The 23466-nt window shown below is 39.2% G+C and overlaps 1 protein-coding gene across 2 annotated transcripts in view; it reads left to right on the top strand.

Moving 5' to 3' along the window:
* The window catches only part of CLIC5 (chloride intracellular channel 5), a 215886-nt gene that overhangs the window by 180806 nt on the left and 11614 nt on the right, over positions 1-23466 (top strand). For both annotated transcript variants that reach the window (XM_072642337.1, XM_072642338.1), the window contains exon 5: positions 19052-19236. In XM_072642337.1, coding sequence (XP_072498438.1) covers positions 19052-19236 — 185 coding nt within the window. The remainder of the gene's footprint in view (positions 1-19051; positions 19237-23466) is intronic.

The following is a 23466-nucleotide window of genomic DNA, read 5'->3' as shown; positions in this document are numbered from 1 at the left end:
CTAGGCATGGGGAATGAATGACCACAGCAAAGGCAGAGAGATAAGACATGAAGTACTGTTTGCAGGTGAGTGCGGGATGGGGGGTTGTTGGAGAGGGGGAGGTCATTTTTGTCTAATATGCATCCTCAAATGTGAGAAAGAGAAGGCCATTTTGGCCTTTCATACAATTTCTTCTCTCTACTCAAATAGCTACCCCGTGAGTTCAGGCCCTCATCACCTCTTCTCTTGATTACTTAAATAGCTTTTTCCACCAACCTGCCTGTCTTAAGCCTCTCCCCACTGCAGTCCATCCTACCCACAGATTTGCAAAGTGATTTTCTTAGGCACAAGTCTGACCGCGTTTTTTGTTTCTTCTATAAACTCCAGTGGCTCCATGTTGCCTGGGAATAAAATATACTCTCCTATGTTTACTTTTGAAGCCTTTCACAACCTGGTCCCAAACTATCTTTCCAACTTCATTTTGTGTTACCACCCATCCTATATTCTCAGATTCAGTCAAACTGACCTTCTCATAGTTTCTCCCCTGTAACGCTCCCTGTCCTGCCTCTGTGTCTGTTCCGATTATCCCACATGCCTAGAATATGTTCACTTCTCATTTCTGGCTCTTAAAATCCCTCTTTCCTTCAAGATTTAGCCTTCAAATCACCTTATACAAGAAGTTTTCCCCAATCCCCTCACCTGCTAGTGTCCTTCCTGAACCATCTTATATTTAACTACCTTATTTTTTAAATTTGTATTTATTCCCCTTATCTTTACTTTGTACATAATGATATAATGCATTTGTTATCTCCCTCAAGGCTCTTTGAGATTAGGGATTATTTTATTCTATGTATCTCTATCATCAGGTATAGGTGGCATATAGTAGGTACTCAATTCGTGCTTGTTGACTGAGTCGTTGGAGTGCCCTCCCCAAAACCAAATTTTCTTTGTTTTTTTCCTTTGAGAATTTTCTTTGTACCTTGCTTCGTCACATCATGTGCTTCTTGTCCAACAGATTAGTAGTTACTGCTCTGCTTCTGAGCACTGCTTTTGGACAAGAACAGAATGGAGATAGATCTGGTCTGAGCCCTCAGAGGAGGTACTAGGGAAGGGAGATCATAGATGTTTTGAAATGGAAAAATGTAGCATATCTTCAAAGTCCAAATGTTCAAGTCTTGCTTCATGAATCCCTCAACATCCCATTGAGGTAGGATATGGTTATTATCTTACCATTTTCTTGTCTGGAATTGCTGAAACCAAGAGAGATGAGTCTATGAATCAACAAACATTTATTAAGCCCTACTGCGTGGCAGCCAACACGTTAGCTTAGGAGGGACAAAAATGGAACAGTCCCCACTGTCTAAGAGTCTATAGTCTATCAGAATATATACACATATATTTAGTGAACAATATAAATTATAAATATAAAACAATATATAATTATTTATATTATAACAAAATAGTACATTTTAAATCTATTTATAAAAATAAATATAAAATAAATACAAAGGAAATGACCTTTGGAAAAATCAGGATTGATGGTTTCCTTTGATAGAAGAGCTGGAACAATGGGAGCCAGCCCTTCCCCTACTAATAATGGGATGATTAAAAACATCTCAGAATGAGGTAAAGGAAGTCTAAAAACCCCTCATTGTTAGTCTAAAATCAGCTTCTGTTTCTTGGTCTTCTTAGGATAGATGAGTTTGGGAAAGGTATTTAAAGTCAGTGCTAGTAATTGTTGAAATGTCTGTCTAAGGTTCTGTGAGACTGAAAAGGGTGGGAGGTAGGGCTCTGTTATCTAACTTGGTGGTTCGGTGAATGGATAGAGTCCTGGGCCTGGAGTCAAGAAGACCTCAGTTCAGATCTGGCCACCGACACTTCCTAGCTATGTGACCGTGGAGGAATCACCTAACCACTGCCTACCTCAGTTTCATCATCTGTCAAATGAGGACTATAAGAGGACCTTCCTCAGAGGGATATTGTGAGGGTCAAATAATATACTATTTGCAAAAATGCCTGGCACGTAGTAGGTGCTTAATAAATTCTCCCTTCTCTCCCACTCTCCCTCCCTTCTCTTTCTGCATCCTTTTCTCCCTCCCTTTTTCTTTCCTCCCTCTCTTCTTCCTTCCTCCCTTCCTTCTTTCCTCCAAATACTTAGTACAGAACCTAGACCCCAGTTTTATCATGATATCTCACAGTAATATTGGAATCCCTTTCTTTATAGCCCTTTTGGAGTGATAAAGGATGCTGTGTGTTGTAGCTATGTGGTTTGGTCACATCAGGAGGCTAGCCTTCTCTGTATGTTTCCTGGGGGAAGTGGACTGCATGAAGGCTTCAAGTCTGTTGTAATCATCTGGGTAATGGACTGTGATGACAGACTTCAGATTTGGTCTATGGGGTACAAGCTTATATAGTCTTATCTGGGAATTCAGGGACAGAAAAAAATGACTCTTGGATTTTTAATGTCTCCCCAAAATACGAAAGAACACAGTATGATATGAATGACCATCTTGGTTACTTCTGCGGTCCATTGAATCCAATGTTCTATCTGCAAAATGGGTTCTAGGGGGATCCCTTGTGGGAAAGCATCACAGCTAGTTACCTTCCATGATGATGACTTTAGAAGTTGAAGAATAATGTGAAATGTGTCTAAATTTTCCGTAATAACCTATCATGAATCTACCTTATATGAATTCATCTAAATCTTTCTTGGACTTACTTATATTTGTAGCCTCTACTGCTTTGACTAAGGAGTTCCATATGCTCACTACCCACTGTGTAAAATACTACTTCCTTTTTTGGTTTATTCTATAAACTCTCTCTTCTAGGCTTCATGGTGGGGGGTAGGAATGGGGAGAACCTCTGGTCCACTGAGGTTTAACAAACAAGCCCATGCTTGGTCATCCACATCCTCTTTGCTTTAATAAACATATACCATATTTTCTAGAAGCCTTCTCTTTCTTTCTATCAGAGGCCTAACTTCTATAGTCCACCTGTTTCCCCAGGATTATTTCATTTAATTCTCTGCTTTTTCTCCAGCTTTATTCTAGGCTTCTGAGAGTTCAATGATCAAGCCTGAATTTCAAGTTGGAATGCAGGGTTTCAATAATTCAATAATTGCTTCATTTTAGAAACTATAAATAAACTAGTTTAAATATATGAAAAGTGCCTTTGCATAGATAGTTATTTGTTTATCTTTTACCCTTTGAATGACTCATAATAATGATGGCTAGCATTTATATGCATATATTCATACACATACGCATACACACATGCACATACATACACACATATAGATATATGTGTGTGTACATGCATGTGTATACAGGCATGGGTACGTGCATATGTGTATGTAGATGTATACATATATAACTTTCAGGTTTGTGAAGCCCTTTACCTATGTTATTTACATATTTCAATCTCACAAGAACTCTGTGGAGTAATTGTTTTTATATCCCCATTTTACAGATGAGGAAGATAAGACTGAGAGAGGTTAAGTGACTTGCCCAAGATAGCATATTAGTAAGTATCTGTGGCATGATTTGAATTCAAGTCTTCCTGACTATAGTCCAGGGCTCTATCTACTAAACTCCTTAGTTGCCTAGATTCTTGTATATTCTCAGAGAGACGTGGGATGGGGAGAAAATTATTTACTCCAGGAATTCTGGCTGTGCATCTATTCAGTGACTTGAAAACTGGAAAGACTTAAACCCAAATAGGTCTCTCATATTTAGTATAATGCCCATCTGAGCCAGGAGGAGGTTGTGGTTCTTTGGTTCTGTAATAGGCCCTTCTTTGTTGACACCTAAGTCAGTATCCACACTAGCATTCGCCAAGCCAATTTTCCCCACAGAAGGTGTTGGTGCTTGAAATATATCAATAGAACCTATAAATTCTGGTCTAAGAAGTCTGAGAAAGAAAGGGGATGGAATACCTTCCCAAACCAATACCCACACTGGATAAGAGTGTGTAGGGGTAAATTTTGTAGCAAAATACAGGAAATAGCGAAGTTTTTCATATATTCATGTTGTATAAACAGCATTTTTATATGACGTTATTTAAAATGTTACTGGGCTGCTAGGTGGATAGAATGCTGGGCCTGGAGTCAGGAAGATTCATCTATCTGAGTTCAAATCTGATCTCAGACACTTACTAGCTGTATATGCCTGAGCAAGTTATTTAACCCTGTTTACCTTGGTTTCCTCATCTGTCAAATGAGCTGGAGAAGGAAATGGCAAACCACCTTAGTATCTTTGCCAAGAAAACCCCCAAAGGGGGTCACAAAGAGCCAGATACAACTGAAAAATGATTGGACTACAACAACAAATTTAATATTTTACAGGGTCATTAGCTTTGAAACTTTCTCCTAGACTTCCTTTTGACATTATGCAGAGGACCAGGGATCTATGGAACACAGACTGGGAAATAATGATGTGATCACCAACCCTTCATTCTGACCACAGTGCTCAAGAAATGGTATTTTCTGATTAACTGTAAAAGATATAGGGCCACCAAACATAAAGTTACTTTATTTAACAGTTCCCTTGACCCCCCTTGCCTACTTTTAATTTTCTGTTCACGTTGCAAAGAGCAGGTAGACGGTAGTCTTTTATGGACACTTTTCTTTAGGGTACCCAGGGTTAGAAGGGAACACGGCAGCCCTTCAGTAAATAGAAACAACTAAATTTAGCATCTAGCTAGCAAAAATAATTAAACTAGCACAAGGTAGGCCAGCAGAGCTCCAGGCGAATTCTTCCCCAGACCCACTAGCCCACCCGTGTCTCAACCCATGGTCACCATTTCATATTGTTTGACCCAGGCAATTTTTGTGCTGTTTGCCTGCAGAAATTGCTAGTTAGCGCTCTGCCTCTGAACGCTGATTCTGGACAGTAACAAAGTGGGGAGAGGTCTGAGCTAGGGCCTAGAGGAAGAGATTCTAGGACAGGCAGGTGGGATACTTTTTTCTAATAATTGACAAATCTCCAAGAGACCAGTTTATAGCATCGTCTTTAGGGAGGAGGCATAGGTGGAACCAATGAAGGAATGAATCAGACCTTTGTCCCATGAAGCCGAGATCACCGACAAACTGTTTTCTCACCAAATTTAGCAACACTGGAGACAGTTAGTCATGCCATATAGACATATAACTTTAGAGAAAGTTGTGTAGAATTCATTTAACTCCAAGTGAATCCTGACAAAGAAAATGTCTGAACAAAACACCAGTGTAAAATAATTAGTATTAACATAGTTTGACATCCTATGATAATTATATATAGGACTTAGAGCTGGAAGGACCTTAGGGGTCATGTAGTGCTCTCATTTTACACATAAGGAAATTGAAATCAAGAGAAGTTAAGTGATTTGTTCAAAGTCATACAGATAATCAGTTAAAGTCTGAAAGGCAATTTCTTTTTCTTCGTTTTTCCTGCTTTAGGATTAGGGCACCTAGGTGGAGCAGTGGATACAGTGCTGGGTTTGGAGTCAAGATGACTCATCTTCCTGAGTTCGAATCTGGCCTCAGATACTTACTCACTGTGTGATGCTGGGCAAGTAATTTATCCTTGTTTGCCTCAGTTTCCTCATCTGTAAAATGAGCTGGAGAAGGAAATGGCAAGCCACTCCTGTATCCCTAAGCCCAGATGGGGTCATGAAGAGTCAGACATGACTAAAATGACAGAATGGTAACAACAGACTTAAGAATGTGCCAACCTTTTTGTACTATTTTTGTTAATACTGTTATTATTGTCCTTATAATATAATAATATACTATATATATACTAATATAATATATTGGTAGGATACACTCCAATTAATGCACCATTATAAGGATAAAGTATGAATTTAGGATTTAATTCAACAAACATTTATTAAACATGAAACAGACGTTGTTCTGCATACTGGTGATACACACACACACACACACACACACACACACACACACACACACACTTATGTCAGTCTTTTAAACAGTGGCTATAGGAATGGCCTGGGTTCAAATGATGCCTTTGAGATATATCATGTGACCCTGGGTAAGTCACTAATGTTTCAGTGCGCTCCAGGCAACTTCTTCCACCTGAGGATACACAGACCAAAAGAAACGGTCCATGTTCTCCAGAAGTTTTGTTTTCCATGACTACACATACAAATAAACACAAAATAATGGAGAATAATTTGAAGGGGAAAGGAACATTAAAAAGGGAGGTGTGAGTAGCATGGAGAAATTGTCATAGATTAATAGATTTAGAGATGGAAGGGACCTTTGAAGTCTTGTAGTCAAACTTCATTTTATAGTTACAGAAACTGAGACTTGGCTAATTTACCAGTTTGTTGGTGGTGTGTTCTTTTCAGTCGTATCTGAATCTCCATGACTCCAGCTGGGGTTTTCTTGGCAAAGATCCTGGAATTGTTTGCCATTTCTTTCTCCAGCACATTTTATAGCTGGGGAAACTGAGGCCAATAGGGTTATCCAATTTTACCCAATTTACACAGATTGTGAGTGGCAGAGTCTTTTGAACCTAAGTCCTCTGACTCTAACTCTAGCACTACACCTAACTAGTTGATCTGTTAACAAAGGCCTACTCTATATATATGTCCCTAAATTTAGTCCTGTTTCCATGATGAGCTTAAGAAGTCAAGAACTAGGCAGCTAAGTAACCCCATGGATAGAGTGCTGGGCCTTACATCAGGAGGTTCTGAGTTCAAATCCAGCCTCAGATACTAATAGATGTATGATTTTAGGAAAGTTGCTTAACCACTCTCCATCTCAGTTTCCTTATTATAATATGGGAAAAATAATAATGGGGAAAAAAGGGTTTTTGTGAGCATCAAATGAGATAATCTTTCTAAGGTGCACTTGATTAATACTTGTTCCTTCTCCTTCAAAAATGGGAAGACTGTTTTGCAGACTTCACATGTACAATTGATATATTACTTGCCTCCTCAATGAGTGGGAGAGATTTTGTAGCTCAAAATTTTAAAAGGTGAATGTCAACTTTTTGTAATGTAACTGGAAAATATTTAATGAAATAAATAAAAATACAAAAAAAAATGGCAAGAGGTTCAAAGGACAGCCCCAGAATGACCAAGATGAAAAGTTGAAAAGGATCTGGGATTGTTTAAGTTGGGGAAATTGTAGATCGGGGATCTGACTTCCTACGAGCCTCCTCTTTTATTAAGGGTTCTTGTGCCAACCGTGGTGAGACCCACTACTAGGCATCCCCAGAACAAAAAGATAGTTAAATAAAGCATCGAGGGAGGCCATTTGGTGCAATGGAAAGAATTCTGGCTCTGGAGATAACAGACCTGAGTCTGAATTTCAGCCACATCACTGTCAGCTTGAGTGACCTTGAGTTGAGTCCCTTTACCTCTTTGGGCCTAGGTTTTCTGATCTGTATAACAGGAGAGAGGTTGGATTTTAAAGCTTTAAATCTGTGGCTCTGATTTTTAGGGGAGCAAGAAACTGGAACCTCCGGAACATTAAATATTGAGTGCACCACCCAGGGAGGTCGCAGTCTCTGACTTTTCTTTTCTTCATCCTTTCTGGTATTACACGAACATCCGCATTAAGCCCAACCTATGGCTCAATGTATAATAATAACCTGTTATAAAATAACCATAAAAAACTTAGCTGTTCTCAGCCTAATTCAGTGTGCCGTATAAACTACGACCAGGACTAATAACTTTAGTCAGCATTTATGTCGCTCTTTCTATTAGCACAATGGGGTTTACAACCATTTATGAGTTTCTGGAAAGCCTAATAGGAAACACACATTCCCCTTCTCCCCCTCTCTCTACCCCCTGCCTTGGCTGCCCAGGAGTGGAATTCAAAACCAGATGCTTTCCTGGAGTTTGCCCAGTAGGGGTCACCACCACCCCACTGCTGAAGCATGAGCTGGACATGCTAATAAGGAACAGTTCAAGTCTAGTGGGAAGACTTGGCTCCCTCCCTCCTCCTCCTTTACTGGCTCCATTCATCCCAGCTCGGCTCTTGGCTCACTCATTTCGCTCGCTGCCTTGCTTAATTTCTCCCTGCTCTCTCTTCTTTCCTTTTCTTCCTATTGATAAATAAACATTTTGGGGGCCTTCAGTCTGTAGCAACAAAGGGAAACTTACATTCAATTCCCAAAGTGATAATCTTTTCTTCCAAATATAGCTTTTAGGAGATTGAGAAGATAATTTGGTTCTGTATTTGTGTGTATTATCTTTTATCTCCTTTCAATCTTCAATGTGAGGTTGTGTGTATGTATATATGCACATGTACTTATACGTGTGCACATGTTATTTGTGTACACACCTATGTATATATTTTATATGCATGTATATATCTATATATCCATTGCATTGTAAACTTCTTGAGAGCAGAGATGGTCTTGGGATCCTTTTTGCATCCCCAGTGCTTAGCACAATAATAAGTAAATAGTGTATATCTACATATATATTTGTATATACATGTATTATATGTGTATATACATAAATATGATATATCTATATAAAATATATAAATATAATATATGTACGTATGAATATAATATACTTATGTATAAATATATGTACACATACATATAATATATGTATGTATATATGTATGAATATAATATATAAATATAATATACGCACACATGTACATATATGTATAGTATACATGCATATAAACATAATAAATGCACAGCTGCACGCATGAATATATGTACATGTATGTATTTATATGTGGATAATGCATGCATATGTGAATATAATATATGTATATATAAATATGAGATGTGTCTATATAAATATAACATGTGTGTGTGTGCATGCATATATGTGTATCTATACACACATGCATACATAGAAATATACATATATAATTTTTATTACAGAAAAGACAAGATATAGTCATTCTGAATACTGTAATTCACCTTTTGACTTTGATACGTTAGCCCCAGCTTGCCTTAAAACAGCCAAGTAATTGCCAAAACTGACGCCTTTTATTATTTTTGGGTTTAAATAGAATGGTTCTGGACAGCTGAATTTAGAACTTGAGGTTATTCAATCCAAATCCCTCATTTTCTAGATGAAGCATCTCAGGTCTAGCCCAGGACAATGACTTGTCCAGAATAATAGGATTCTCAACCGAGCCCTGTCAGTGACCTCTGAGGCCAGCACATTCAGCTACCTCATTTGGCAGATAGGGTTACTGAGGCTCAATGAGATTCAGTGATCACATAGGTGGTACGGGACAGAGGCAGGATTTTTACATGGTCTTTTGACTCAAATCCTATATTCTTGCCTCTGGCTCCCAGTCCTCTGACTCCAAATTCACTGCTCTTTCCACTGTTAAGACTATCATATTGATTTGTATAGACTGTCAAGAAATGTGATCCCTTTAAATCAATGTTGATAAAGAAACATTTATTGAATGCCTACTGTATGTCTAATATTGAGTTACATCCTGGGGAGACAAATATAAAATTGAGATCTTCCCTGTCCTCAGAAACTTATTCAAATGGATTTCATGAGGGATTGGAGGAAGGGAAAAAAAGAACCTGGCAGAAGTATGGTTATTTGTGGCAATCTCATTCTGAATATAGGGTTTCTGAACCCACAGAAATCCAGAGAAAATTTCCCATCCTCTGTTGCCACCCTCCAAGGAGGAAAAAGCCTGTGAATACATATCTCTTTGATTTATAGTCCAAACTAACACATTTCATGCCTATAATCCTGTCTACTGAGTACTAAATAGTTTCACAGAATCTTAGAGTTGGAAGTCCTATGAAACCTAGAGGTCATCTAGGTTAGCCTCCCAAAATTTTCATGCAGAAATCCCTTCTAAAAAACCCCCAATAAACTAAAAACCAGCACCACCATCAACAAGTTTGTTGTGATGTGCACCATAAACTTTTGTTTGACCTAACCTACATGGTTGAGTGAAAGGATTTGGTTAAATTACCAGTTCCATTTTGTTTTCTGGTAATGATGTGGCTTTTTTTCCATCCTTTCTTTCTTCTTGTCATGAAGATGTAGAAACAGAGATCCCAAAGTACCCTCAGAAATGGGATCCTCTGAGCTTTTCACAGCCAATGTCAATTGGACAGCTTTGCTCTCTCTGGCTGTGAACCCAAGTCCAATTTTCTCTGTTGCTGTAGAAGGATCCTCTAGAACAGCTGACCGAGAAAACTGGGCCCAGCCATGCAGCCTGAGAGAAATGATGATGCCAAACCCTAAGAAATTATTCCAGCCAGGCTTGGATCATGGAAGTGTTGGAAAATGCATGAAAGAGATTTATCCTGTGAGCTGTCCAGCCTGCTCCCTGGACCAGAAAGGTCTTGGGATGTTCAGATAAGTTTGAGTTGAGTCACTGACCCTTTGCCTCCAACATATCTCTCTCAATCTGTCTTTCTCTACCTTTTGTTTCTCTCTTTCTTTTCTTTTCTTTCCCTGACCCTCTCTCTTTTTCCTTTTCTCTGTCCTTTCCCTTCCTCTCCCCCACCCCTCCCTCTCAGGGCCTAATGATAAAACCGGGTTCATTCTGAACTCCACTGCCATCCCGGATATGGATATTAGTAACTTACTACCTTGGCCACAAGGGCAGCTAGGTGGTGTGGTGGATAGATCACCAGTGCAGGAGTCAGGAGGACCTGAATTCAAATCTCACCTCAGACGCTTGACACTCACTAGCTGTGTGACCCTGGGTAAGTCACTTAACCCAAATTGCCTCATCCTGGGTCATCTCCAGTCATCCTGATGAATATCTGGTCACTGGATTCAGATGGCTCTGGAGGAGAAGTGAGGCTGGTGACCTGCACAGCCCTCCCTCACTTAAAACAAAGTCAAGTGTAAGTCATGTCTTCATTTCTCTGACGACATGGTCTTCTTTGGCAACGAAGGATGAATACACACACCTTGGTCACAAACCTGAAATGAGTGAATGCTCAAAAATTATGAGAGAAGCTCTTATTCTTCTCACCCCATCCCTTAACTTCAACCTTACGTGATAACTACAATTCTATCTCCCCGTCTCAGCTGAGCTCCTTACCACTTGGTAGTCTGCTAAGGCACAGTGTCCCAAAAATCCCAGTGCCATCTTAAGCTTTTAAAACTTAAAATAGCACAAAGACTTTTGGAACATCTTGTTTGATACTCCATCCCAAAATAGGTGTTATTCGTTAGTTCCAATTCACTGTGAAAGAAGATTTTTCTCAAGTAGAGCTAAAGGAGTGCTGTTGAGTGAGGAATACAGATGCGTACAGCGAATACTGGAATGATTGACCTGGTGCCAGGGAAGACGATTTTGTAATTTTTGCCTAGGTCAGGCGTCTGGAACCTGTGGCCTCAAGGCTGCAGATTCCCCACCTCTGGTCCTTCCTATTGTATTCAGCAAAGGTTTATAAAGGATATTATCAGGGAAATGTACAACCAGGAGAAAAAAATGGGCACATAGAAAGGGTGAGAGATCACCAATGGACAGACCCATGTGCTAAATTGTTATGTACATAATGAGAGGAGAACATAAGGCCATAAGAACATAAGGAACGTAAGGCAAGAATAGGCCCCAGTGAAGTAGGTGCATTCCTCTTTACCACCCCCATGGTAGATTTATGGGAGGACGTGTATAAGAATCCCATAGGATAAGCTGGCACGGATGGGTTGCCCACACTAATCAGATCCATTGTGGTGCTAATATTCATTTTCCTATTAAAAATCATTACAGTATAGCAACTCCTTTTTTGAAAGGTAGTTATTGATGATTCCCTTGGAATGACAGCCTCAACGGTTTCTGATTCAAGTCTTTTAACAAAGACCAAATTTCTCTCTCAAAACATAATAATGGCTAGCCTTCATGTATCTCTTTCAAGTTTGCAAAATTCTACAATCCAGGGGTTCTTAACATGGGGTCCATGAACTTAAAAAATTTTTGATAATTGTGTTTCAGTATTTTGTAATTACGTGTGTTTTATGTATTTAAAAGTATAATCTTAAGAAGGGGTCCATAGATTTCACCAATCTACCAAAGGGTACATGAGAGAAAAAAAAAAACCCAAAACATTAAGATCCCTTGCTCTACATGGATTATTTTATTTTGTGAGAGAGATGCTGCTGTTATCCCCAGTTTATACATGAAGAAACGAAGACTTCTCCATGAATCACCTAGTAAATATTATAGGTGGGATTTGGACTCAAAGAGTCAACGTCTTCCTGATTTCAGACCCACTTGGCTCCACTGCCTCTGTGCAAAATTTCCGTCTGTCTCTTGTTTCATTTCTTGCTATTTTTGCACATTCCAGCTGAGTCTATGTGATCATAAACAGCAGATGCAAAGTGAAAAATTCAGTCAGCTATATTTGGCTCCATTCAGTCCAAAATATGTGGATTTCTCATATGACATTGTCCCCAACAATGTTGTTTCACCATAACATTATAAATAACCAAATAAATAACCAAACCCTAGCATAAAGTCCCTTGATCATATTTTTGTAACATTTTTAATATGGAACCAGAGAGCAGTTGCTCATGGTCAAACAGATAGTCAGTTTTAGAAGTGGAATTTGATCCTAGGTCTTCCTATTCCAACATGAGCATTCTCTCCATTAGACTAGACAGCTGCCTGTTTAAATTAGCTTATTTAAATTTAATAGACACCATTAGACTAGACTGCTGCCTTCTAAATTAGCATATTCAAGTTTAATAGACACCAACCTAGTGTTATGCTTGTTTCACAACTGGCTTTCCAAATATATAGACAACTCACTTTTAAGTTTAATCTGCTTTGCATTGTTAACATTTTCTCCATCACTTCCTTAAGTCTAGGCAATGAAAAAAACATTAAACTAAGTTTCGGGTTTGTAGTTTGCTGATTTTCAAGGTGAAAATGTTCTTGCTAAAAATTTATCCATCAGCTTTCCCAAACTAGCTGGCTCCATTACCGTAGCCAATGGTTCCCTTCTTACTTCTTGCTTGTGTATATCTGTGTGTCAGAGAATTGCTGCTCATGAAAATGAAGATTGTAGAATAGAAGGCTATATAAAAATATGGATAATCGAGCTTTATGTGTTTCAAAGTTCACTTTTCCAAATAAATTTTGACTGGGTTTGGAAGTAAGGTAGTTTGCTAGTGGATTGCTAAACAGTATCATTTTCTGTAATTAATGACTATATGGGGAAAAAAAAAGAAAGGACAGAAAAGAAGAGAAGGAGAGAAAAGGAGAGAAGATAGAAAAAAAGAAAGGAAGGAAATTCTGAGCTATGCTTGAAAGAGTATGTTGGAGGCTGTGTTTTAAAACTTGGCTTCCCAGTCTCCATTCAGACTGCGTACCCTGGTAAGAGTATATTATTTTCTTAGCTCAAATTGCTGTTTCCAAGTCATTATTTCTCTACGATGAGAAAACAATATTGGGTCTTATGTAATATCAACCTCAATGAATCTGGAAGTGATCAGGGAATGGGTGGATTTTTTCCCCTTCTCTTTTTTTTTTTTTTTAAAAAGAAGGGGGAATAAATTTGAGATTGTTTGCATATGGCTAAGAATATTTATGAACTATTCCCCTTGTTTCCTCATTACATATTTCACCCAGTGTGCTTGTGTGTGGTATGGGATAAATCTTTACAGGGGTGAGGGGATGGAGTAGTTAGAGAAGCAGGTATTAGTCAATAACTTGAACTATTGGCGAATCACACTTCTCTGGATACCCTAGAAAACCCCCCACCCCTCCCCATTTTAGCTTCCCATGCCAAGACAATTACCCAGCCTGCCGCTCAAAGGAAGCCATTGGGGTTGGGGGGAGGTTTCAGATCCCAAAGGCAGAAAGAATCTAAGCCTCCTTGTTTGGACTTTTTCAAAGCCTTCTTGCCACTCTGGTTTTGATCATATGCCCCTCGTACTTGCTGAAATGGAAAGTACAGCATGCACTGCTGTTGTCATGACCTAGGCTGAAATAGGTAATGGAATTCTTAGGTTGCCAGATTGGGACAGAGCTAATGGTCTGAGATGGAAGGTAGGAGAAAAAACAAATCTCTTGGCAAAACACCTAAAGGCAGACAGCACTTGTTAGATAAGTTTGTTGGTTTTCTAGGGTGTGGAGACCAAGGAATTTGTTTGCATTTCATGACATACACTGTCCCTATTTTTAGTGATGTAGATTCCAAGGAAAAGGGAAGTGAATGGGACTGACAGAAGACAAGCAGATAGGAGCACAATTCTGTGCTATTGATTCTCCCTTCATTGTTGTGTCTCCAGACTAGACCATAACTTTTAATTTTATTGTATGCCTTGGGTACATGGGGAGAGGCAGGAGAGAGAGAGATGGAAGGAAGGGAGGGAGGGGAGGAGGGAGAGAGAAGAAGAGATACCTTCTTCCACAGAGGCATCATGTGCATGAGACTTGAAGTCAGAAAATTGGGGTCACTGATGATGGCAGTGTGACTGTAGGTGAATCACTTCACCACTCTATAAGCTTCAGTTTCCTCATTTGTGAAATGGGAATATCATTATACTTGTTGTGCTGAAGGTTGTTGTGAGAAAAGTGGTTTTGCAAACCTTAAAAGATGTGTTAGGAATATGAGCTGCTATTTCTCTGGCTATCCGTTGGGCAGTGTAGTGTGATAGGTGAAAATCCAACCTTGGGGCCATGAAGATCTGGATTCAGATCCTGCCTCTGACACATGACTTTGTAACTGGGCATAAACTCTCCAATCCTCAGGCAGCTTTCTATCAATTGCAGTGCATGTGCTGATTTGCATGAGTTGCATGGGGAGTTTCCCCATCTCTCTGCTCTCACAGATCTTGTCCAAAAAGAAGCTCTTAGACCACAGGTGTCAAACATGGACTCCATTGCAACCCAGCACCCTGAAGTGATGCATAAACCAGATTCAAATGTAATTAGGAAATATTTAACAAAAATAGAAATACAATAAAATGTAGACAGTGTTAATATGTAGTTTTCTAAGTAAATGTTCAGCCACAGAGATCCTTGTGTACAGTTTTGTGGCCCCCTTTCATATTTGAGTTTGATACCTTGTCTTAGACCAGTCATCTGCCTAGGCACATGTCCCATGTCTCAACTCCCACACTCACATATCAACCATTCTTTTTCTCTACTCTATTATGCTCACCTCCTCCAACCTTTACCTCCCTATTCAAGTAGGTAAATGGGGATGACTGGACTAGTCAATTCCAAGATTTCTTCAGTCTGTTTGTCCAGGGAGCCCCAGATCATAGTACTGTATGGTCCTATCCACCAAAGATAATTTCATGGCAGTGTCTATTACTCCCTTCAAAACCTGTGAGCTCCCTAGGGGACAGTACATCTCCCCTATGGAGGGGAGACACACATACTTATATAAGAAACATAAAATACTTCCCCACCACCCCCAATACCTGTCCTTGAAGAGCTTCTATCTGTGAATTTGTATTCTTAGTCCGTAGAATAGGGGTCAGCACATCGTAGGTATTTTAATGAGGATATGTTCATCGATCATTCCACTTTTGTATTTGTATATTCAGTGTCTGGCACACAGTAAGCAACTAATGAATTTTGGTTGGTTGATGATCTCAGAACTATTGTTAAAATAACATTTGATATTTCTTTTGGTGCTTTTCTGAAAACAAAATGATCTCATAAAGTATGACTCTGGCATATGGTATTGGGACTGTGTCACAGAACTATGAAATGACTTACTGACTCCAAGTCCTAAAGTAGACTGTGGAATTAGAATCTGGAACTCATGACTTCTCAATACATGGACCTTTTTTTTCACAGAAAAGGTACAGTGGAAAGAGCACTGAATTTTGGGGGTCAAGGAACTCAGTTTTGAAACTTTACTTTTGTCATTTGCTCCCTTTTGACATTGGGCAAGTCACTTAAAGTGTCTGGGCCTCAATTTCCTCATCTTTAAAATAAGTGGTTGGACTAGATAACTTCTGAGGTCTCTTATACTTTCAAATATATAGTTTTGTGATCTGAGTCTTGTTTGGGTATTTTTAAAAGAAGGCTTGACTGTGAGCTGGTCAGGAAAAATTAGTCAAATGGTTTAGATCAAGCATAGCATTCTCCACAACTGATAGGTGTCAATTAACTCTCCCCTTATCCTCCTTTTTCTTATTCCCATGACTGAAAAGGGCAGAGAGAAGACTTAACGGACAAACAAAAAAAAGTCATGAGTGCTTCAGGGAGAAAATACAATAAAGCTGCATTAACCCTCACTTCTTCTAAGACCCATAAGGCTTACAAACCCTTAGAAGTCTAGACACTTTGACTGAGGGGAATTCAGGCATTTCTTCCTTTCCCTGGACTCTCCTTCCCTTATGCTGGAAACGCAAAGCAGATGATGAAGCAGAAAGGATGAATGATGCACAAGGGGGAGGGGGAAGTATTGGGAAACAACTTCCAACCTTCAGCCAGTTTTTGAACATTCCAACCAGAATTCAATTGCTTTATCCCGGCTTGGTGTCATTCTATTGTTTCCAACAAAAGGATTCAGAAAAGAAGACAAAACATGTATATGTGTTGAGTGGCCAACAAAAAAGGAGGGGAGACAGGAGGGGAAAAGCTAGTCCAATACCAAAGCTGTCCCTTCTGCTCCTATTAGAATTAAGGCCAAGCTTGAATCACATTAGCTTATGGGTTCATGCTCTAAGCAAACTCCCGTGAAACTGGGCAGTTGGGGGTGGTGTTGACACCATGGTTTAATTGGCCAATAATCAGAGTAACTCTTTGTTCTGGTTTTGTCAGTTTTCTGGCTGAACACAGACAGAAGATAGGAATGCATTGCCTAATGTCATTAACTGGTTCCATGAAAATATGACATTAGGTAAATTAACATTACATGGGCCAATTAGTCCCATAGTTAGATCAACCAATTTCTGTCTAGATCATTCCAGTGGGGTTCCATGATTGTTCATCAAGGTTTTCTCTTAGTGATTTGAGAGGCAACATAGTACAACGGAGTCAGGAAGTCCTAGATTCAAATCCTACCTCAGAAACTCAGTCATCGTGTGACTGTGAGCAAGTCACTTTAAATCTCTGTGCCTCAGTTTCTTCTTCTATAAAATGAGAGGGAGCTGGACTTGAAGGCATCTAAGGTCCCTTCTAGCCCTAAATCTATGATCTTATAAGAAGATGCTTGTATGTGAGTGTTTAAAGAGAGAAGGATGGTATGATATAAAGAATGCAAATCACCCTCTCTGAATTTGCTCATCTATAAAATGGAGATAATAATACCCTACCTCAAGGTGCTGTTGTAAAGAAATCAACCAAGAAGCATTTATTAAATACCTTCTGTATGCCAGCCACTCTGCCTTAGGAGCTGGACAATCAGAAGTAAAGAATGAAATAATTCCTACTTCCATGAAGTAAAAAAATCAGAGACTAAACCAGAAAGTATAATATAAACACAAACAATCATCATAACATACCCAATACAGTGCTCTGTACTGGGGGAATACTTAATAATGTTTGTCAAATTGAATTGAAAATATACCACTCTGGAGACATTAGATCTCCGATGTTATATCTATCACTGAATTTCTGATTTGGAACACCTCATGGCAGTGTAGGATGGAACAATCCCCTTGTTTTCCAAATGGGGAACCTGAGGCTCAGAAAGACTCAGTGACTTTTTCAAGGTCATATAGGTAGTAAGTGACAGAGGAGAAATTTGAACTCAGGTCATTTGACTTCAGTCAGGTTTTTTTTTTTTCCTCTCCCATTGGTGCTACATGGCAGGGTAGTCTCTGGGGATTGTTCATTTGAATGTTTTTGTTCGCAGAGGCCAGAATGAATGCTCTGATGGAAACCTTTCAGGGAAAGTCTTCAAAAGAACCTTTGCTACTTGCTTTCTATTAGGAGTTCAATATGAGCCCAGAAATGGATATTCCCATAGCTCCATCTATAGCATATGTAACATGTGAAATACAGGAAAAGGCCATCTGCTTCAGGGTTTTCAGGATGAAATGTCCAGATCCCATGATCTTCTCAACCAACTTTAATCTGTTGAGGTTTTTGACCTGCTATTTTATTGGTAGGAAAACTCCAAGAAGGAAAACTCCACCAACTTATGATCTTAGAAAGTTGCTTGTGATACTCCCCAAGGCCAACCCCTATATCTGCCTCTTAAAACTATTGTTTTTCAATTTAAAAAGTGTTGGGGATAATCTATAAAACAAATAACATTTTGGATATTCAAGGTGTCTTGTTCATTATGTGTTTTTGTTGGAAAAAGGTGAAAGCATGACACATTATTCATTTTTTTCACATTTTGGAGTGAAAGGGATTTAGTTGCTATGTCTATTTTTAAGATAGGAAGCCTGAGAGGAAGTGATCTGTCTGACTCTTATTACACTTTAGAAATTCTTTGTGGCTGTGAATGTGTGTATATATATATATATATATGTATATATATATATATATACACACACACACACACACACATATGTATATGTATATATACATTTACATATGTATATATAGACATACATATACATATACGCACATCTATGTGTCTGTGTGTGTTTTGAATTAAAATCCATGACCTGTGGCAGACTCTACAGTTCTCATTGGTACTTTCAAGGTCTGTCATCAGTTAATCAGAGATTTTTAGTAACTTGCTCAGTGTTATACAGTGAATAAATGTCTGAGGAAGGATATGAACCCAGGTGTTCTTGACACCAAGTCTAATGTTCTACACACTACTCCATGCTGCTTCCTTCTCCCCTACAAAAATTGTTTCATAATAGTATAGGATCACAAGATCTGAGATTTAGAGATAGAGGGGACCTTCCATCTAATCCAGCTGCTGTCATTTTGTAGATGAGAAATACACACACACACACACACACACACACACTCTCTCTCTCTCTCTCTCTCTCTCTCTCTCTCTCTCTCTCTCTCTTTATATCTATCTATCTAGATAGATAGATAGATATGTATACACACACACATCTCAGTCTCTATCTTTATCTATGTCTGTCTGTCTCTTTCCAGTGACCTGGCACAAAGAAAGGGTTTAATAACTAGTTGCTAGATGAATCAATAATCATTGCCAAAGAGGTTAACAAAAGCCTTTAGATTTTTAAAATTGATTTTGGTCTTTCCTCCTAGCTCTTGAAAGAGGCTTGACAAAGGCACTGAAGAAATTGGACGATTACCTGAATACGCCCCTGCCTGAGGAGATAGATGCTGATACTTGTGGAGATGATGAGAAGATCTCTAGGCGCAAGTTTCTGGATGGGGAGGAGCTGACCCTTGCTGACTGCAATCTGCTACCCAAACTCCATGTGGTTAAGGTAAGGCAGGAATCCTCCTGACACTGGTTGGGTGTCTTCCAAATGCCAGTGGTACCAATGGTGTCCAACGCTATTATTTTTCCTTGAGCGAGTTTTACTCCTTCATCCTTGTTATGCTTTCCCTCAAAGGTATATTTTTCTTCCTACATAGGACCCTTCTTATCACATCAGGGTCTTTCTGATGCATGCTCTACAAGTAGAGTCACTCAAATGAGATAGAAAATGTGTGTTGAGTTTTGCAAGCCTTGCTATATGTCTGTTATTTTTTCCTTTCAATCTCTCACTATCCTTCAAGTTTTAGTAATGCAGAAGAATACAACAGACTATGGGACCTACCTGCTAACATTACATTTATTGTTTGTACAATGGAATAGAGCATTTTATCATGTATTATCATCATAATCATAGTCTTTCAGAATTGGGAGGGACAGTAGAGATCAGCTGGTCCAACTTCCTCCCGCCCAGTGCAAGAATCTTTTCTACAATTACCTTGATGACAGTCTCTGCTCAAACGGTTTACCGATCAGGAGTTTACTGTTTCCCAATGCACTATCCCATTGTTGAATGGGTTTAATTGCCGGAGCATTCTCCCTTATTCTGGGTCAAAATCTTCCTCTCAGTAGCTCCCCCTCTTTGGTCTTTTTTCCACTAACAAGAGCAATGCAAAGCAAGTTGAATCCCCCTTCTTTACTGAAATATAAACTCCTGGAGCACCAATTTATTTTTTTGCATTTTTTGTCCTCGTATTCCCAGAAGCCCAGTACAACCTCTAACGTGTGGCAGATATTTAGTAAATATTTGGTTGATTGATTCTGTAAGGCAGCTCTTCAAAGAACTGAACACAGTAATTATATCCCCCAAGTCCTCTTTTCTCATAAAGAAGTCTCCCTAGTTTTCTTCAGTTCTTTCTAATGCAACATGATTTCAGGTTCCTTCACTATTCTGGTTGCCTTTCTCTGGACGTTTCCTGGAAAGATTCTAGAACATATCATTAAAGAGATGGCTGCTAAACATTAGAAAGGGAAGCAGTGATTACAGAGAATCATTAAGATTTCATTAAATCAGGTCACATGCCACACTAACTTCATTTCCTTTCTTGACAAGCTTATAAAACATGTACATGAGAGTCATACCATGAATACAATTTAACTGGATTTTAGCAAAGCTTTTGATAAAATAATACACTATTCTGATAATAATAGCCAATACTTTATATAGGCTTGAAGGTTTGCAAAGCTCTTAATGCCTATTGTCTCATTTGGTTCTCACAGCAAGTTATCCCCATTTTACAAATGAAGAAACTGGGAAAGAGGTCAGGGTCATGCTGCTAATGAGTATCTGAGACAGGATTTGAACTCAGGACTTCCTAATTCCAAGTCCATCTTACAGAGAGATACAATCAGATTTTGCATAGCTGGAGTTAAAAAGTAGTTGTTAAACAAAGTCAATGTCAGTATAGAAAGAGGTCCCCAGTAGGATCCCCCAGGGATCCATTTAATATTTTTCTCAGTGGCTTACATAAAGCCATTGGTAGTAAGCTCATCAAATTTGCAGATGATATCAAGCTGGGAGAGACAACTCAGCTGCTGGTTGACAGAGTCAGAATCCAAAAGGATTTTCTAGCCTAGACTACAGCAACAGGCTGACTCTAATAAAATGAAATTTAATAGGGACAAATTTAAAGTCTTGTATTTGGTACCCAAATACAACTTCACAAGTGTCAGATGGGGGAGTTGTGGTTAAGCAGCAGTTTGTCTGAAAATATAACAGCTTTTATATCTTATAACTCTCTTCCGTCTTGCAGTGAATAAATGAATGGGTGAGAAAATGTAAGTTCTTTCAATGCACCAGGCACTGTGTTAAGTATAGGAAGCAAACACGGAAGCAAGCAACCTGACCCTCAAGGAGCTTAAATTCTAATAGGAGAAGACAACACACTTAAATGATAATAATTATAAGTAATGAGAGCTGACATTTATATAGCTCTTTAAGGTTTGCAAGAGACTTTACTTATGCTATCTCACTTGATCCTCACAACATCCCTGAGAGGCAAATGCTATTACAGATGGGGAAACTGAGGCAAACAGAGTTTAAGTGACCTGTCCAGGATCATACAGCTAATAAGTGTCTGATGCTGGATTTGAACTCAGATCTTCCGGCATATTATCCAGTCTCCTATGACTTGACTCACCATTTCTGTGACTACCCAAACCATAATATCCCTCCCTGGCCACCACTCCTCTATGTGTTGTTTTCCTCATAGTGCTTTTATATAGGGGAATAGTAGGCAGGTTAGGGAGGACATTTTGGACCAGGAATTCATAAGAATGGTTCATGTAATCATTGGGCAGTTGATTTTATGTCCTTTCTAAGAAAGAGAATGTTGATTGGATTACTATATTAAGAGGTAGAAAAAATATGTGTGAGGTGGGGGAGAGGAAGGAGTCTCAGGGGAGGAAGACAAAGGAATTTCTAGGTCAGGAGAGATATGGCAAACTCTCATCAATCAGAAGCCCAGGGCGGAAGCTGGAGTGTCAGGCCAGAGGTTGAGGCTAGCACATAAGAACGCAACATGAATGTACATTAGTCAGTCAATAAACTTTTATTCAGTGCCTACTGTGTGCTAGTCTTGTAACTAAGCTTCTTGTAACTATTATTGCTGGAGTCTGAAGCCCAATGTATGCATGATCCCTCAGCTGAATTGGGACAAGGTCTAATTGAAAGTCATAACCTGTAGCAGACTCTACAGGTCCTAGTTAACATTCATTAGGACTTTCAGTGTCTGTGATCAGTCAGTTAAAAAGCATCTATTGATACCTTACTTTGTGCCAAGCACTATACTAAGCCAGAGAGTAACAAAGGAAACAACCTAGTCCCTCAAAAGACTCATATTCAAATGGGGGAAATGTCATGAAAACAGCTCTATACGTTATCATCATAGCTAATATTTATGTAGCACCTGCTATGTATCTGTGCTTCACTATTATGATCATCTCATTTGAGCCTCACAGCAACTCATGAGGTATGTGCTATTATCTCCATTTTACACATGAGAAAACTGAGGTGAACAGGGGCTAAGTAACTTGTCCAGTGTCTAAGGCTGGATTGGAACTCAGGTCTTTCTGATGATACTCTCAGAAGGAAGGCAATAATTTCTAGACAAAAACTATAAGTGAATATCAGATGTGCCAATTTGGACTGGAAAAACCTGTACAGCTTGCTCACTTGAGTCAGAATGATGGTTTGGGGCTGATCCAGTGGTCATCTGTAGTTTTGGTCAGAATATATTTCTTTATGGTCATCAATGGACTACATGACTTTTGGTATCTTTCCTAAGCCTATTTTTATTTTTATTTTTATTCTATCCTGAGAGATACTTGCTCCAGAATTCCAGTTCAATTCATTTAGCCAGGGTGAAGGACAGGACTGAGAATCAGATCATTTGGGTTCTTGCCCAGGTTCTGCCACTAACTAGCTTTATGACTTGAGGTAAGTCACATAACTGCTTTGGGTCTCAGTTTCCCTCTTTGTAAAGTTAGGAAATTGAAATAGATTCATTCATCCAACCAACCTCTTCACTTTATAAGTGAAGGGATCATTTATTGAATAACTGTCACTGGTGAGGTGGTATACTTGGTTCCAGGTCTCAGAGTCTATTGCAGGACTTCCTTCTTAGGGAAAGTTCAATTAGACAGTCTCTCACACAGAAATGAGGGATCAGATACAGGATGACCAATGGTGGGGTAAAGAGGACAGGCAGCGTATCATGTCTCTTTAGATTTCTGCTGATTCCACTTATCAGATCCTGGAGATCTGGCAAACTTCTACAAGTCAGGATGGATGGAAGGAAGCCGGAGCCAAGTCATGCCTCCAGTTTGGCTTCTGCAGTCAAGACTTAATCTGGACTGTGGGAGCTAACTGTTTTCATATGAAAAAGCAAATTCAGAACATGAGGCAGGAACGTCTTTGTGCACGTCAGAAAGTCATGTGCATACGTTCTCTCTCCCTTGGCTTCCTCTCAAGTTCGTCCTCATACATAGAAGCTGAATGGACCTGGCTCAAGCTCTCAGCAAAAACCTGGTTTGAACTTTCATTGTCTGAAACACTTGTAGCTCACCCTCTGGGAGTCCATTCAACAGACAGGGAAGCAAATTAGCCAAATCAGTGCATTTCTTTGGGAATTCATCTAGGCCTGCGGGAGAGCTGCAGGGAAGGCAACTTTCTCTAGTT

This window comes from Notamacropus eugenii, chromosome 2, assembly GCF_028372415.1.
Source record: "Notamacropus eugenii isolate mMacEug1 chromosome 2, mMacEug1.pri_v2, whole genome shotgun sequence".
NCBI classification, from domain to species: Eukaryota; Metazoa; Chordata; class Mammalia; order Diprotodontia; family Macropodidae; genus Notamacropus; species Notamacropus eugenii.
The sequence above is the reverse complement of the archived record's forward strand: the minus strand, read 5'-3'. Positions and strand labels throughout refer to the sequence as shown.